This window comes from Streptopelia decaocto, assembly GCF_964273445.1.
Source record: "Streptopelia decaocto genome assembly, chromosome: 1".
Classification (NCBI taxonomy): Eukaryota; Metazoa; Chordata; class Aves; order Columbiformes; family Columbidae; genus Streptopelia; species Streptopelia decaocto.
The window spans coordinates 112,980,327-112,999,362 of NC_138663.1; the positions used below are offsets into that span (position 1 = coordinate 112,980,327).

Here is a 19,036-nt window from a genome sequence, read left to right on the forward strand (position 1 = left end):
CTTGAAACTCTCCAATGTTTGAGACACAATGAACAGAGATGCTCATTGCATTTGACTGACTGCATAGCAGCACCAACTCCTCTCAGGCAGCCTCTCAGTAGCAGTTGTGCTCCATCCCTTTTCACAGCACTTCATTTGCAGCCCTGTCTGAAATTTTCCCCTTCTGAAGGACAGTTCTAACAGCAGAATTTGATGGGTTTAGTGCTGCACAGTCCTGGCAAGTGAGACATGTGGAAATTATGTACTTCATTAGCAATAACAAAAATGCCATATTGTCTTTTTTACCAGTAATCTGATTCATCAGGAGTAAATGCAGCCTTCAGTTTCTGATTTTACTCATGATTTGTGACCCACGAAACAGGACAGGACTGACATTGCTGTTTCCGTGCTGCTGAGGCAAAAGGCAAGCTTTAAAAAACCCCAAATTTATGTGTTAAAAACAAGCAATACCAATAGATTATGTAGTGGTCTGTTTTACTCAAGATTGCAATCAAATACCATTTTCCAATGAACTCACACAATCATATTAGTACTTGTGTTGAGTCTACACATATTGTCATGTTAATAGGAAAAATGCTCTCTAGAAAGTACTGTTTGTGGTGCTGTTACAGCATGAAACATACTGCATTAGCAACAGTATCAGTAGCATAGAAGAATCACAGAATGTCCTGAGTTGGAAGGGACCCACAAAGGTCAATGAGTCCAACTCCTGTCCCTGCACAGGACAACCCCACAGTTCACACCATGTGTCTGAGGGCATTGTCCAGTCTCTTCTTGAACACTGTCAGGCTTGGCGCCGTGACACCTCCTTGGGGAGCCTGTTCCAGTGCTCCACCACCTCTGGGGGAAGAATCTTTTCGTTATGTCCAACCTAAGCCTCCTCTGGCATATCTTCCTGACATTCCCTTGGATTCTGTCACTGATCACCAGAGAGAAGAGCTCAGCGCCTGCCCCTCCTCCTCCCCTTGTGAGGAAGCTGTAGCCACCATGAGGTCTCCCCTCAGTCTCCTCTTCTCCAGACTGAACAGACCCAGTGACTTTAGCTGCTCCTCATACGGCTTCCCCTCCAAACCATTCACCCAATTTGTGTCCCTCCTCTGGACACTGTCCAGTAGCTTTATGTCCTGTGTAGCCCAGAACTGCACACAGTGCTCCAGGTGAGGCCGCACCAGTGCAGAGCAGAGCGGGACAATCACCTCCCTCACCCGGCTGGCACTGCTGTGCTGGATGCACCCAGGACACGGGTGACCCTCTTGGCTGCCAGGGCACACTGCTGGCTCCTGTTCAACTTGCCATCGACCAGAACCCCCAGATCCTTCTCCACAGAGCTGCTTTGCAGCATCTCGTCTCCCGGTCTGTATGTACAGCCAGGGTTGCCATGTCCCAGGTGCAAAATCTGGCACTTGCCCTCGTTGAACTTCATGCGGTTGGTAATTGCCCAGTTCTCCAATTTGTCCGGGTCCTTCTGCAGGGCCTCTCTGCCCTCGAGAATGTCGACAATTCCTCCTAATTTTATATAATCAGCAAACTTACTTAATATTCCTCAAGTCTTGAGTCTAAGTCATTTATGAAGACATTGAAGAGCACTGGCCCTAAGATGGATCCCTGTGGAACCCGCGCGTGACTAGTCACCAGGCTAGTATAACCCAATTTTCTAGAACCCTTTGAGCCCGGCATGTCAGCCAGTTGCTCACCCACTGCACTGTGTGTTTATCCAGCTGTGTGCTGGACATCTTGTCCAGAAGGATACTGTGAGAGACATTATCAAAGGCTTTACTGAAATCCAAAAAGATCACATCAACAGGCTTCCCTTGGTCAACTGGGTGGGTAACCTTGTTGTAGAAAAAAAAATTAAGTTGGTCATGCAAGACTTTCCCCTTGTGAACCTGTGCTGGCTGGGACCAGTAGTAGACCTTCAGGAACTAATCCAGTTCCTTGAACAAAGTTTTCAAGATGTTAAAAAAAAAAAAATTATTTTTATATATATATATGTATATATATATGGTGGATTTTTTTTAAAAGAAGGGTGTACTTGATGCTGCTCTTAAGGAAAGCAGAGAGCACTTAAAGCTGGGTTTCTCACTGTGCTACAGGAGAGGTACATCAGTCAAACATCATTAAAATTAGCAGAAGGCAGGTCCTTCTGTCCTTGTACCTGCTATTCTTCCATGGCTTTAGTGTTAACACATCTGAAAGAAAAAACTGGCCATGACATTGCAGAGAAAGGTCCTTGAACAATTCCAGCCTGTCTTTGGTAGAAAAAGATCAAGCTTAAGGAGTGAACTTAAACATCACATGGTGCAGTAAGGTATCATTAAATTACCAAGTTGACTCCAGCATCTTTCTGCTTGAGTCAGCTGTCCTGCTGAACACAGTTATGTATATCTCTTTTTTTTTTACAGTATTTTTGAGTATTATAACTAATTCACAAGCTCCCTCTGCTGGGCTTCCAGCATGGGAGGCTAATGGCAAAGCTCCTTTTAGATTATTTGTACACTGACCCTTTTTTTCAGCTTATTTTTGACACTTCCTACAGCATCAGAAAAAGCGCATGATCGAATTCACGTAAATGGCTTTTTAGAAGTGTGATAGAAAGAGGTTTGATGTGTTAGATGCATATTAAAAAGGTTTTGTATGCATAGAAGGCAGCTTTTTCCACAATAATGTAAGTGTAGCTGTTACCTCCTGAAAGTACTGATGCATCTATAAAAAGATAATGATACTTGACATTCAGTAATACCTTCTGTTACTTCCATACAGGAATAAGCTCTGAGAAAATAAAGACAGATCATTTAAAAGAATTAAAAGCTTGCAGTCCTCAAATATACTCAATACAGTTTTATGTAGCAGTGATTTTCAAAAGGCAAATAATGAGCTAAGGGGCTTGTAACAAGCATTCAGAGGAATGATCAAGTACTGAAAATGTTGTAATCAAAAGCAAAGAAGAGCTAGTCCTGCTTCCTTCTGCCTAATCCTCAAGGTCAAGATTTTTGTCTACAGTTTTTGAAACACATATCCAGGGCCTAGTATTGTCATAACCAATATATTAGGAAATCTGTCTTGGTAGATTAAAGGGAGTTGTGAAATGTTATACTTCCAACTAAACAATCTCAGGTTGGGAAAGACTGCTAACAACAAAAAGGACGATGTTCTGTGATTGCTATGGACATAGCACTTCGTTGCTGACTGTTAACACAGATTTACTGAATAAAGTACCCACCTTAAATAATTCACAAGTTTTTTGAGTGCCGTAATGGGAGAAGGCATATTGTCTGCAGGAGCACAAGACAAAAATGGAGACACTTCAGAAACAGTCACAGTGGCTTTTTTTTACTGTAAGTAGGGCTCCCAGACACAGGCAGTAGTACAAATACTAAGTAGTGTAGTGCTGCTTGAACATTGCCTTGAAAGTACAGGGTATATGGGAATACAGCTGTCACTAGTGTGAGTGGAACAGTTATTTAACAGCACACAGCATCACTGGACAATGATTTAATACAGAAAATAAAGAACTACACTGACCAATTGATATGGAAACTGGAGGGGAAATGTGGAATATATGTATCGCAAACTTTGGTCTAGAGAGGAGACTAAAATGAACACCTCTAATGTGATACCATAGGTTCTGGTGTCTTTAAAAATACAAAAAAGAGTTTTAGCTGAAATATTAAACTACCAGCAATATATCACTTAGTGTTAGTAGTCTTTTGGCTAAGTACTGACATGATAAAGAATAATTTTACTCACTGTGTGGCCAGCTCATATTAAATGACATTCAAGAAGTTTCTCAAAAAATGTAGCTTTCTCAAGCATGAAATTTTGTTCTGGGTAGCAAATTCTCATACTGTCTTTATTCTTCATCAAAAGCAGCTGACAGCTTTCACCAGAGGATGTGATATCAGTATACAATATATCCTTTCAAAGCCTTTGGGATGATCAGTCTATTTCTTTGCTGTCCCTAATTAAACATATCGCTTCAGTAATTCCCAGGAGCAAGAGGCATTGAGGCTACACTGAAATGAAAAGGAACTTTGTAGAACCATAGCTACAATGTTTGTGATTATGATTAATGTCACCTATGATTGTTGTTTTGGTCACTAGTTTGTAGATGTTATATTAAAGATGTTGTGAGGGAACATAGAGAGACCAGCCACAGATTTTACTTCTTGACAACGTTAAAGAAATCTGAGATTTTAACACAGATTTGGTTGAAATAAAATGTAGGAAGCTGATGGAGATCTTAAATGATCTCTGATCATCCAGCCTTTGGAAGGCCACTAATAATGATGGTGAGGGTCTCTGTTCCAGCCAACCATTTCCTAGAAGAAGGATCAAATATAAAACCTTCGTATTTAAGTGTATTGGAAAACAGGCAGCAGCCCTACAATGACTGTGGATTGAGGCACTTGGTAAGAGATACTTGGAGTCAGCACAAAAATTTTCTTACTTAGCTGTTAGTTAGGATACATCTCTTACCAATCTTAAGTGTACAGGTCAGTCCAAGTGGCCAGAGAGAAGGTTTCTTTCAAGACGTATAGGTTATCTTCTTTTCTGTTTTCTTCAGTAATGTGGAAGTGGGTCAGGATGGGTTGATTTCTGTCATCCAGTCCAATAATGATTTTAAATAATCATTTTTCATCTGGCTTTGCATGTGGGCTTTTTTTGCATTCTGAAAAAGAGGTGATATTAATTAGCATATTTCATTATGTTAGCCAGAAGAATATACTATCTATATACTTAAGTAATCATAGTGCATAAGTGTTTGACTTTTTACACTTACTTTGTATTAAAAAAATGGTGAGCAGTGCATTTTTGGTGGATGATACTTCTTTATGGAGCACTGGGCAAGGCTGGATTTGGGTAGAAGTGTAAATACATTCAAAATACACAATCAGTGTTTTAAAATATTCATTCAATTAAAAAATTAAATGCACTGAACATAAAAATAAGCTTAGGAGAACATGGTTTGTATTGAAAGCCAGTTGATTTATTAAGTATAGGAACCATTACATACAGAAAATGAACTGATTTTGTTTTTTGTCATCAGCATGCCTTTGCCTTCCAGAATTACAACTAGGAGATCTTATTCTTCCCATTTATTTTTAAAGGGTTACCTTACTAATTCCTTTTATGAAGTGCAGGATTTGGAGGACTAGGTTCCAAACTGCAGGACAGTAAAATGAGAGCTCTGGAGAGAAGGCAGTGTATAAACGTAGGAGTAGTTACATTTATACAGTCCTAAAATTACATTCATCCATTTGAAGGAAACAGTGAGGCTGATTTGGCCCCCGGTGAAAATGAGTTTGACACCCCTGCCTTAGGATTTAAACCATTTCTTTAAATTCAGTGAAGCTAAAACAATTCATTTAAAAATGGCTGGAAATGAGTGAAGTCTCCAGATGTTAACAGCTTATTTACTTCTACTGCAGTAACATTAAAGAACACACAATCAAGATCAGAAGTAGGTTGTTCTCCAGGCTGTACACATATTGTAGTCATTTGGGGTGGCTGTAATAAAATGCCTTGTTATCAGGGAGCAAGGTAAGATAGACAAACAAGATGTTTCATCCATTAGTTTTCAGTCAAGTGCTAAGTGATGTTAATTATCTCTAGCATCTTTTACATGTCAAATAAGAGAACATAGTCAATAACAGAGGTTGCCTCCATATTTAATGCTAACAGTATTTTTTGAACTTGAGGAAGTACTTGGAAATCCTATGGTAATATAAATTATAGCAAAACCAAATGTGTTTAGAATGTTTTAAAGACATGATCTGTCAAGATTCCAGATAGTTTTAGAATTGCTGTTTATCTTGTCAAGGCTATTTCTACAACCTTTTTCTTTTTTCTGCCTCATTTTGCCTCTTTTTCTTTCACAGTTCTCTTTTTATAAGTTGAAATATTTTTCTGTGCAAAGTACAGCTTTCCTCTAAAGCCAAAACACCACTTCAGCTAAATTATTTTAATGACGTAGGTATTGGTCAGCAATGTACAGATGTGACTGACAGAGGAAATGCTGATGGTTTCAGTGAATTGCATATTGTTAGAGCTGTAGGTAAAACCTGTAAAACTGATTCCTCTCTGAATGCTTTAGGTCAGTAACGTGGAAAAGTTCATGTCTATGAGATATATAATTTATCAATCTCATTTACTTTGGACACTACTAAGAGTAAGGCATTAGTCATTTCTTAGGAATGCATTAAAGGCAACGTTGACCTGTTCACGATGATAAAGTTCCATAAACATAGCTAGTCTCTCTTCATAGAAACCTGTCCTGCACTTCATTTTTCTTAGCATTTTATTGAAGTAAGAAAGCCTGATTCTTTTACTAAGATGTTTCTGATTTTCAATAAAATTTAGTAACCTCTTACTTGCTTCCTCTTTTTTTGTATTGTCTGATGGATCTCTGGGAAGGAAAGGCAGGAGCTCTTAGCGAGCCTCTTTTCACCCCATCTGTGCTGCCAAAGATTTGACATTCACTTTCCTGAGATGGGATGAGGCTCTGTTTTTGAGAAACATTATGTAAATTTGCTGTTTTATGTAAGGAACTCTTAATAAGGATGTACGTATGCTACACTCATAAGATTAAAGGCAGTACTTTGTCTCATGCACCAGCAAAAAAGCAGTCCTGAAAAACGTCTAAAAAGGAAAATTATTATAATAGCCTTTATGTTTGTTTTGATGTTTCTGCTTAGGTGCTGACCTCAGCACAAATAAAATCTATTTGCCTGGCCATACTAGAATCAGGAAAGCAGTACGCAGTGAAGAAGAGGAAACCGTTCCCACTCATGTATTCCTACTATGGAACGGAGTATCTTGGTGAGTAAAACACACCAACTGCTTTTAAAGTGATGCTGTGTATAGATGCTGAGCCAGTAGACACTTCAAAACTAAAATATATAAAACCTACAGTGTGGGATTTCTCTTGAGATGGGACCATCCAACCTCTTAAAACTGCGAAGTGTGCCTGAGGAGCTGGAGGGAAGGAGCAATGCTGCCTGGTGCTGGGGGGTGAAAGGAGGAGGTGCTTGTGCTGTACCACGGGAGCAGCCGGCAGCAGCTTCATCCCCTCCTCTCCTTTCTGCCCTGATAAATCTGCCCTTGCCAGATGGAGGCAGCGAGCGGTGCGGGGCTCACGCCTGTGTGGAGATGATTACGAGAGAGAGCTGCTGGGGGTTGCTATTTGTTAGCTGTTGTTGCCACTCAGACTTGCAAAACGTATTTTTCCATAGCCATGCAATTCAAGCATATGGTCAACTCCTGCCCATCACGAGCAGCTTAGTTGGAGCTCATCTGAAGCAGTGGTGAAAGGCCATTGAGAATGTTCCTAGTGGTGTCCTCAAGGCATGTCACGCTGCAGAAATTGTGAGGCTAGTTTCCAGATGTGGGTGAGTTCTCTGGCAGGGAGCAGAGGGAGAAGTCAGTGAGTGGTGCTGCTTCACAAACCCTGGCAGGTACAGACAATTCTTCTACTGAAATTCAGGTTTTAGCTGACTGACACTGTCAATCAGTAACTGGGAATACCATTTCTGGTCCAGTTTCAATTTGAGTTCAACAAAGACTTCAGAATAATAGTCCAGTACTGTATCAAGAAGAGTAACATCTTGTAACAGTATTCAGTTTAGGTTCAGTTTAACCTCATACACTGAGTTTCTGTCATATCAGAGTGAGAGCAGAAAAAATTAATATTTATTTTTGCATAGCTAAGGGAACTGGAAATGACAGAAGTAGTAATAAATCATAGAGTCATGCACCTAGAAAGCTTTTATTCCAAATGCTATTGTATATGCATGAAGAAGATGAAAGAGCCATGCACTTAACAAGGAATTCAGTCCCAAGGGAAGGTTGTTGTGAGATGGAGGTAGGACCTAGAACTACCCTCTAGTTTGACTGTTTCTGTTCTTTGCAGGTGCAGCACATGGGCTTTCATCCATCCTTCAGATGTTGCTTTCTTATTATGAGTACCTGCAGCCAGCAGATCAGGAGCTTGTGTGGCAGAGCGTTGATTTTCTTATGGACCAAGAACAGAACAGCAACTGGCCTCCTGAGCTGGGAGAGACCATCGAGCGGGAGAACGAGCTTGTGCACTGGTGCCATGGAGCTCCAGGTTCTTTTCCCATTGATGCTATGAATAACCAGATGCCGATCACATTGCTTTTCCATGTTAGGTGATTCCATATAGATGATTATCCCAGGTTTAATTTGACTGGTTTGGACATTTTATGAGATGCAAGCAAACTATTAAGTCTTTTTCTTCCAGCTAAGACTGTTTTATTTGTTGCTGAAGCAGCTGGAAGGATAGGTTTATTTTCTGCTTTAAAAGTGTAGGTGGTCACAGCTGAAAGAATTCTCGTGATCCTGAACTGTATGTTTTCTGCTCTTGCTCCCTTTTATGACAAGACCTCAAAGAATATTATAGCTGAGTCAAAAGACAGCATATGGTTGGGCAGAGAAATAGTATGCATAAAAACACAGCTATAGACACATCTGTGAGTTTTGGGAAGGCCCTCAGCGTAGCTTTTTTCTGCCCTCATCAGAATCGAAGTTTAAGCTGCACTTATTACATGGATAGTGTATAAATTTGACCAAAGTATTCTCATGTGAAGGGGAGTTTGTACTAGAAAGGGGAATTTTTCTCTGAAAGTCACCCATATAAAACTGCTTTTCAGAGCAGAGGAGAATCAATCATTAGTTTGAGTTCCTGAGGAAGGCTGATGCCTTTCAGTTCAGAATCTAGTCCCGTACATTAGCAATTTTGACAAGTAGTGCTGCATATTCAAATTGCTTTTTTACCCCCAGGCAGAATTTTATTGCTAAATAGTCATATTGGCTCGATAGCATGAGCCTAGGTTACAGAAAAACTTACTTTTATTAAAGAATGTCCACAAGCATTGATGTACTGCTTTTAAAGGTGTTCTATTTAAATTACAAAGAGTACATTACAATTAACATCCCTTAATTGTGCTCTTTTGCTGATGCATTATTTTTTTGTTGGTACGATTAAGGAACAAGCTTCTGGCTTTCACACTACAATGAAGTGTAAACAGCTTTTGCTTACCAATCTTTTTTATTTTTAAGAGGAAAAATTACTTCTATAGCATGGCCGGCCTAGTGATGAAACCTGCAGGGAAGATGCCCTCTTCGCTTCAGTATCTTGAGGGTGGCCTTTGACTTGGGTTTAACTGTTAGTGGAGGTGTGTGTAGTGAGACTTGACCAAAGTGACAAAATCCAAAAAGGCATAAAGAAGTTACTTTAGGAGAAATTTAGATACATTTAAATTCATTAATTGCTATTGTTCTTCCACAGAAGATCCTGTATTCCATCACTGTTCTTGGGTAATAATGCACATATCGTTAACAACAACACTTTTCAGCTACTTCATTGTATATTATATTCAGACCACAAGTGAGCTATTCTAAACATTTCCTTGGGCACTTGATTTGGTTATGTCTCATATGCATTCTTTTAAGGTTACCATAAACTGAGCTGTGCAGTGCTCCGATCTTGGTTAATTTATTTGAATCCCCTCTAAAAATAAGCAAAATAGTTTTTTTTTTTCAACAGAAGTTACTATGCATAGCTTTTTATAACTAGAATAAAGCAGCATGGGCCCTACTGAAAACAAACAAAAAAAGGGGCAAGTTTTGTTTTTCTCATTCAGTAAAAAATTGTATGTGTTGCTAACGTAAGAAATTATCCTGCCCATCCTTGTGTTTCTGTCTGTAAACAGGTGAGGTGAATGGGGGTTTGAAACCAATAGAAGACAGTGCTAACAGTTTAGTGTTTTAAAGGCAAAAATGTGAGTACTGTTAAAGACTGAGAATGTTAAAGTAAACCTTGAAATTCAATAATACATTGAAAAGATTGAAAGAGGTGTTGTCACAGGGCGTTCATCTTACTGTATGCTTTTTAGCATACTAGATATTATTTTCCCCTCCAAATGTAGCTTGTAGATATGTAGCATTGACATGTGTAGAGCACGAGACTGCAGTTTTTTAGTGTATTAATCTTTATTTTTTTATGTGTTCTACAAAATCCTTGACCTTGTTACAAAAGACAATCTCACTCTGTTTTCCTAGGCATTGCGTATCTGTTTGCCAAAGCTTACCTGGTTTCCAAGAAGCCTCAATATCTGGACACTTGTATCCGCTGCGGAGAGCTGACTTGGCAGAAAGGCCTGTTGAAGAAGGGACCTGGAATATGCCATGGAGTGGCTGGTAGCGCTTATGTGTTCCTGCTGCTGTACAGGCTCACTGGAAACTCAAAATACATTTACAGGGCACAAAGGTTAGCATTCCTACCTTTCTGCATCCAGGGTAATGCCAGAAAGTTGCAAGAACGTTTATAAAGCTGCTCAAGAGTCTGTGATCACCACCCTCTGGTATAACTAACATGAGTGTTTCAGCCTCAGGTGCAGTTGTGCCCATGAGTTGTGGGGCAGGATCTCTGCAGGGAGTCCTGTGGCTCTGCTTCTAGGCTGCCTGTGCCGGGAGAAGCATCGGACGGTTCTCCTGGGCTCCCTCCCCCCCTGCCCATGGTTCTCCTGGGCTCCCTCCTTCTCTCCTTCCCAGCCCGTGCTCCTGCAGAGGGAAGTGGGGTGGATGGGGAGGAGCGTTGGGCATCCACTCTCATCCTGACATGCGGTCAGAACAGCCAAGTTGAGTACCTGAGTCCAGGAGCTGAGTAAAATGTGATGCCATTCATTAGATTGATTTGTTCTGATTTTCAGAGCATTTAATACTATCCATTCCTACTAAACATGGAAAATAAGTACAGGACTTGCTTTGCTGTTATTTTACTGGTTTTTTTTTAATTTACCATTCCCAGCTTTAGCTACTTTGACATTGTGCTATTCAGCTTAGCTTGTGAGGTTAACCCCATTTTGTCCTGCTGCAGGCAAGTATATTCCACTGAAAATTCTGTCACAGTGCTGCAACTATCTTTGCTTTTATTCCTGTAATTCACCACACATGTTTAAAAAGATAGTATTCAGTGTTTGTTACTGTTTTCCTTACAGCACAGAATAATGAGGGGAAGTGGTATAGTAATTAGGATGACTTATTTTCAGCCATTTGCTTTGAAGTGGGAACATATTATTTGTATAGTTATTTCAGCGTTACAGAATTATTGCATCGATGTGAAACATTGCTTGCATACTGCTGAAGTAACAACCAGGATAAAAGTTATTTTAAAGTATTTTTAAATAAAGGTATTTTTAGTAATAATATTTAATAATATTTTAATAATAATAATAATAAAAGTTTATAGCTCTCAAAGCATAACACGTACAGATTGCAAAGGTTTGGCTTTTCTAGATCTCATGGAACACAGTATTGTGGAAATTTGAGAGCGTAATATTTTCACATAAGGTTAAATAATGAACATTCTGATTTTTAATCATGGAATGTTATTAAAATGATGTTTTCAAACAACAAGTAAGCAGACATGCAGGGATACCAAATAATAATAAACTCTTTTTTTTTTTTTCCCCTGTTCTTTAGGTTTGCAGAGTTCTTATTTACAGAAGAATTTAAGGCTGGTTCCCGGGCGTTAGAAAGTGTATATAGTCTGTATGAAGGCTTCTCAGGAACTGTGTGTTTCCTGACTGACTTGCTGCAACCCAACCAAGCTGAGTTTCCTCTCTTCAGTGTCTTTGTCTAGAGAGTAACATTCTCCAGGGCACCTGCGGTTTCACTTATTTGTCAAGAGAGGGTATTTACAAAACAAGTCAGTGGTACCAGTAATGCTAGCCTTAATGTAGCTGGGAGTTGGGTGAAAAAGAAAATACACTGGGGCTTTGGGAGGGAAGTGTGCGCTCCAAAAAAGTGGGTCAGTGAAAAAAAAAAGGGGGGGGAAAGTGATTGAATCTGATGTGTTAGATATTTAGCTGTAATAAGAAGCAAAATCTAATTATTCAAGTGAGACAGAAAGGGGCATTATCAAACTTTTAATTTGGTGGTTACACAGGAGAAAAAAATGGCAAGCTAGAATTACAGGGACATGCAAAGAAACAGTGATGCATCCAGTAGGTTTTAAAAAGAGACCTGCAAAAACAAGTCTTCATGCAGCGATGCACTTACCGGGGAGGATGTTGTAGACATGTCACTACACTGCACAAAGGCAAAATCTGGGATTTTTTTACCTACACCACATGTACTAGTTCTAATAATATGTATTAGAAATACCTGTATCTTGGAGCTCTTTCATCTTCATATGCATATAAAGACAGTTACCTAGATAGCTATATATTCAGCCTTCAGTGTCACTGTTCATTTCAGCTACTGGGGTTTCATGAGTATAAATAAGAACTGAATTTGACTCTTTTTTTCAGAGTTCAGTCTGTGGCGAGGAGCTGGTCTCCTTACTGATTTACTGTAACCATGTCACTTGTTGTCAATACCTTCCCTGTCACAGGGATGATGAGTGGAGCCATGGAGAAGACTTGGATCAAAAAGTTCTATAGTGAAGATAGAGCAGGCAGATGCTTTCTTGACAGTACAGCATTGCTGGATAAGTATTGTTCAGTGATACAAAAGCTTCCTTTAAAAATTAATTACTTACAGCAGCATTTCTGAGCAATAACATACGGATTTCAAAGAATGGAAAATCTGTTTTCCTTGATGAATTGTTCAGTACAAACCCTGCAAACTGAATGCAAACATTGGATGGCATACTGATCTTAAGAAAAAAAAGATAACAAAATTCAAAATTGCTTATTTTCCTGGTTAACAAAATAATGTATATGCCCAAGTGATTTGTAGCTAGAGAAATAAGTGGGTTGCTTAACACTAGTTGCACTAGCACTTAACATTGCAATTATATGCTGATTTATATGTATTATATATATGATATGGTACTTGAAAGCTAAAGAAAATGTTAACATAGATTTGTACTAAAAAACCTATACAATCAATATATGTATTTAAAATATATTTACTATTTATTTATTTTTATTTATAGGGGAATAATGTAATACAATTACCTTCAAAGACAGATTGGGAAGACCAGTATGTCAAAAATTGCAGTTAGGGTGAAAAAGCTGCCCTACACGCACTGCCAAACAATGCAGTCTCTCTTCCTGCATTCTCAGCTGGAGGAGATTACAATTTCTTTTTTTTTTAATGCCTAATGGATTAAAGTTCCCATTTAATTTTAGTGGGCCTTGATCAGGCTATAAATTGGAGCCAGGTCTTAAAATCCTTCCGCATTTTATTATAATATAGTAATTCCATTCTTACTCCTGCCACTGTTATTTTAATGAGATGGCTTGCATTATTATGAGCTGCAGGTTAGAATTTCTGCTATTTTGTCTTGCACTGTGCATCTCCAATTAATTACTTAATCACAGAAGTAACCATATTTCATTGGTGAATAAAGCAATGCAGTTCTGGTGAATAGGAATGTTAAAATTCAATATACAGTTGTTTGTTACGAGTTCATTATTTGTGATGTAAAAGCTCTTTTCAGAAAGCCATTAATTAAACTTTATTACTCTGAGCAGTGAGATGTGTACGCATTGGAGGATGTATTTCACAGGGAGGTAGACATGTGAGGCTAAATCAGAAAGTCAGTGGAGATGTGCATGGGCTCTGCTCAGCCGTGTTTCAGTAACTGTGTTCTGTCTTATTGTAAGACAGAGAAATAGGTTTTGCCATGATCTGAACTCAAGCTGTTGCAATCCTACATTTAATGCCAATCCTTTTATTTGGAGGTATAAACATAAAACAGAAAGGCCTAGTGTTTTGATAACTACACAGTCAAAAAACCCCAAACAACTCCAAACTTAAGCCTTAAGAGAATCTACGTGTATCAGCATAGTAATCACAACCTTTAGATTTTGTCCCCAGTGCCTGCTTTTTAATTATCACTTGGCCAAAATATTGTTTCCAGTTAGTAATTTCTCAGGAGACGCTTGAAGAACAACATCTTTGCCAAAACCTCAGTAAATCTAGAGCACAATAAATCAATACAATAACTTAGATCCTAGCCAAGTCATGAATGCTGATATTGTAGCATATACCACATATATGTTAAAATTTACCATAAGAGGTGTAAATTAAATCACTCCATTTCATTATGCTTAACTGCTAACAACAGTGTTTGCATTTATCTTTTTAATATAACTCTTTGCAAATGGCAGGAAATACACATTAAGGACTCAGTGTCAGGTTTTTGGTAGTTTCCCCTTAGTGTCTCTTTGTAGAATTAAATCCTTCTGATTTACATTCAGAGGAGACTCTGCTCCTCTGTGTTGTGTTCAACAACACCCACAAAACAATCTTATGTCTTTGCAACCCCTCTCCATATCTGAAGCCATGTGTTTGGCTTCATTTGATATTAATCATGTGAGAGTTAACCCATTCAACAGTGAGAAAACCCACACAGACACACAGTTTTCAAAATCTAGGTCCCAAATATTTCTCTGCAAGTTAAGCGAGTTCAGGGCAGTACACAGATTTTGCTCCCCGATGCTTAAGATCAGTAACAGCAACATAAACTTACAGTCTTGTGGGATATGTCTTGTACAATCTGGAACATAATTATTCATCTGTTTTATCAGACATGGCAGTTTGAACTCATTTTTAGAGCTTTGTGGCTTTTCTCTCCTGACTTAGCTAGGTTAAGGTGGCTACTAGAGGTGCTGTAGTCACAGCTTCTGAACATGGTGTAAATATATCCTGGGGCTCCTCTGAAAATGTCAGTCATTAAACGAGCAGGTTTTTTTTTTTTTCATCCTTTTCCTCCTTTTAATTGTCTGTCTGCCTTTTTTTCTTTTGTACTATATATGCTGTTACATCCATGCCATTGCAACCTGTATTTGTTGCTTTTAAGAAGACAGGAAAGCAGCCTGAGCAGAGCTGTCAGCACTTTTCAGTGTAATAAAAAATTAAGGTCCTTTGTGTTCCCTCCTAACTGCTTGGAGAAAATGATTAGGTAACCTTTGCTAAATGATCTCAGCTGTACACTATCTCCTCCTTCTCCCGAATCAGGCCCTGATAGACTGAAAAAGTGTATTCGTCAACAGATTTCTGCCATGGTGCTGTGACAAAAGACTGTGTTACCAGCAACTTGAGAATCCTCTTTCAAAGTGTGAAACACAAGTTACTACATCCGCTTTGCACATTAGTTTCGTGACTGTGTTTAGTTTCTAAAGTGTAGGCAATAGGAATTTAAGTGATATAATCGTATTTCTGATTTTGCTGTTAAAGCCAAGAGGATGCATTGTGTGGGTATTGGTGCTTATTTTTGATGTACCTGTGTTTGTGTGGTGCTGTTTGTGAGTAAAGCTGTAATTACAATTCAGTTTAAGGAGGTATACACTATTCATGACTTTTGGTATGTCATCCATAGACTACTGTCACAGAATAATTTTGAGGGAAACTAGATCTGTAATGTCCAGATTTAGTGATCTCAGGATTCATAGAGCCAGATGCACAGAGTACAGTTCTAATAAATACATCTTTTTTTTTTTCTTGCTACTCACTCTTCTCAGCATGACAACGTAATCTGCTTTGTTTGCATTATTGTTTCCTCCAGTTTCCCTGCCTCTTCTTTCCCAACCCATCAATAACTTCAGAAGACTGAAGCAGGTCTTTTGTGCTTGAAAATAATATTGATTAATTTTGCTTAAGAGGGGTGTTCCACTTATTTGCATTACACTGTTTTAGATTCCCAGTTGGTCTCTTCTCACTGGCTCTGCCATTTCCCACCTGCTAAGGAAAAAATCATTATACTGTTTAACAACTGTCACTGATGTTTTACATCATTAAATAAAACAGAGACTTTCTAGGGAGCATGTTCACTTCTCTAGTATCTCAATTCTATTAAGACAATCAAAACCAAGTGAAGTGGCTAAAGATCCAAAAATAACATATTTATATAGTTCTGAGATATATGCACAGACAAATTCAAATAAAGTGGTCACCCGTTTCACTAGTCTGTGAAATTAAGTAATGCCACTTTGATGTTCTAATGATAATTACATGGACATGTAGAGAATATTGTAAGAATACGGATCAGTTTTATAAATACTGTGGAAAAAAACAGTTGTAGGTATCTGATGTATTCAGAAACATACAAATGCAATATGTGCAAATGGGAATTTTCGTAAGCAATCAAATTTTTGTACTTGCATTGTTATCTGCATTTACGGTTATAGCATCTGCCAACATACTGCATGTTTTATGCAAACAGTGACCTATTTTAGCATGTGCATGCATCTTGAGAATATATCCTTGTTACTTGGACCTACAAGATCCATGGACAGTGTCTGAGGTCTGCCAAGTAAATCTCAGGTGTGGTAATCTTTTCCTGCATACCTTGAATATTCACTAGCATGAGTGCATATTCTAATCTGTAGGAAGATTAGTATATCAGGAATAAGAATCGCGCTCTAGTTTTTAAAGAGTAATCTTCTGGTGAAGAACTGCACCAATGAGCAATTGCTGGCCAGCAGCACAGTCTAGATTGCTCTGAGAAGACATTTCAGTTTATTTATATATGTCCTGGACTAAGTAGTAACCAGCAGAAAGCTAAATTGAAAAGAAATAAGAAAATGACCAAAAATCACATGACCGAGGGAAGAGCATATCTCAAAGCCATATGCCAAAAATGCTCAGGGCCCACGAAACAATACAGCAATTTAGGGATGTTAACAGGCATTTTCCAAGAGAACAGCACAGTTTGCTTCATTGCACAGATAGTGGTACAGTGTGCACTGCACAGGTTTTAGCTGCCTCAAACAACACTGCTTTGCCATTACAGCAAAGTCATCATATGCTGAGAAAAGGCTGCCTAGGAAGGACTTGCGTGTAGCCTACTCCTAGCATTTAGCAGAATAAAAGTGGTATACGCTATTGATGCTTAGGCAGTTTAAAAAACCAGATCCCAAAAGGCAACATGCACCAACTTTTCAACCTGCCTTTGAGCTATTCAAACTCCTGACTAATTTGTACCATCACTGATGTCAGTGTTGGTCCTATATGCTGTGTATTTAAAATCTTGCATCATGCTCTGAAAAAAGTCAATTTATAAATAGCAATCTGCTTGAACATACACAAGGACATTAATTATTTTTAATACTTACAAGGGATCCCTTTAACTTCATTCATTGCATGACTGAAAGAGAACGTGGAGGCATTTAGGTTAGGAACAGCAATACGAACTAGAATGGCAGAAAATTAATTAAAAACTCATTTTGCCTGGTGATATAATGATACTTGAATAAAAGATACTTTATAATGCAGTGATACTTCAGCAACAGTACTGCATGACTATACCTGCGTACTACCCAGAAGATTTTATTAAGAAGTCCTGAAGTCCATTATATACCATAGTGAATAGAAAACAAATCCTATTCAAATATTTATTTCTACTTCACATAGAAGGTCTGTCTAACCAGAAGTTGAACTCTGCTTCTGTCTTCATTGCCATGACCACACATGAGAGAAGAAAGATTTTCTCTAACAAAGGTCTGGTTTTGCTACTGATTTGGCCTCCTGTGCTCATTTCAAAGGCCTGACGTGCCACCTGCTGATGTCAGTGGTGAATCTCCACTTGATTTCAGGCATGCAAGGTTAGCTGCCTCTACGGGTGTGAAATACTGGCAAAACTGCATCATGTTGGACCCCAAGCCTGCCAGTTTTCCTTTACACAGAAGTCCCATGGAATTAGTAAGGTTTGTTTGTATAGTAAGAGGAAAACACAGGTGTTTGCATATGCAGGGCCCTATTTGATAGCAGGGGGGCGGGGGGTCGCATTTTCCCTCAATATGTCAGCAATATGCGTGAATGCCAATACCAATAAAAAGTACAGGGAAATTCAATGGCATTACTAACAAAGGTGTTATTTCATGTCTAGTTTGTGTTGGTGACAATTATTCAATGTATCCCAACATACAGTGTTCGTTTCTTGAGTACCTGCCACACCCTAGATTGGTTTCTCAGTGTAATAGCCATTTGCAGCCATAATATGGTACAGGTCCTATAGAATCAAGATTGATTTGATTCTTTAGAAATGCACCTTATCGTTTCAAAGCAGGACTCCTGCTCTTCTGATGTTTCAAACACTGTGATCTTTCAGAATGTGTTTATTGTATTAGTTTTGTATTGTAGATTAGATAGAAACTAGATTTTATAGCTTTTTAAAAGCAGTGATGATAATAAGCTTCATAGTGGCAGAACAAATTCTGTGTATATCCATATTATGAATATTGAAGCTGTGATTATATTTTGCCTTAAATAAAAGCCCAACCTTGAACAGTATGATTTTGCATTGGATTGTTTATTTCTGTGCTTACCTTTCATGGTCCTGGCAGCTTTTCCTTTTGGAGCTGTCATGACTCAGGGCTCCAGAACCTTTTCAGTGGTACGTTATCAAAAGTAAAATCATTCATCTGACTATCAGGTAAAACATCCAGGCTGCACATAGTGGCCAGGTAAAACTACCTCATGGTAGTTTCCCATAAGACAGGACAAGACAGATTGGGTTTGGCTTGTAGGTTAAAGTTGCCCCCAGGTGCTAATTTTCAGCCCTCTTCAAGCCCAGTACATGTAGCCTCTTTCCAAAAAGACCCCTTCATCCCCAGTGATGAGCGTTAGAGCATTAAATTCACCTGGGCCTGCCCATAGCATGGTTTCCATCTTTGCCATGATCAGCTGAGCTTAACTAAGTGTTGGGACTCCAGATTTGCCCATGCAGCAGTTCGAGAAACGATCCAAATAAAATGTTATTGGCATTTTCTCTATAAATCTGTGACAACGTAAGCTGCATTAATGAACAGTAGCAGACATGCAGAAGTAGCCATTAGTGTTATCCCCTTAATGGGCTAATAGCATCTCAAACTCTGTATCTTGACTTCCTGATGTGCTCCTGGTAGGTCTCAGGTCTGCAGATAATCTCCACATGCAGACCTGCAGTTGCCTGAGAGCAGGCAGGGAGAAAGAAGATCTCTCAGGGGAGGCATCAGAGCCAGCTGAGCATGAACCAAGGGACTGCACCAAGAGGAGGAAGAAAGTGGCAGTGATTGGTGACTCC

At 38.9% G+C, this 19,036-nt stretch overlaps 1 protein-coding gene across 1 annotated transcript in view; it reads left to right on the forward strand.

The window, feature by feature from the left end:
* Nucleotides 1–12,792, forward strand: part of LANCL3 (LanC like family member 3) — a gene marked incomplete at its 5' end in the record, with an annotated part of 33,597 nt that extends 20,805 nt beyond the window's left edge. The window contains 4 exons of the mRNA XM_082070747.1: nt 6,696–6,819; nt 7,910–8,107; nt 10,081–10,288; nt 11,503–12,792. Coding sequence (XP_081926873.1) covers nt 6,696–6,819; nt 7,910–8,107; nt 10,081–10,288; nt 11,503–11,662 — 690 coding nt within the window. The 3' untranslated portion in view covers nt 11,663–12,792. The remainder of the gene's footprint in view (nt 1–6,695; nt 6,820–7,909; nt 8,108–10,080; nt 10,289–11,502) is intronic.
* Nucleotides 12,793–19,036: the final 6,244 nt, after the last annotated feature.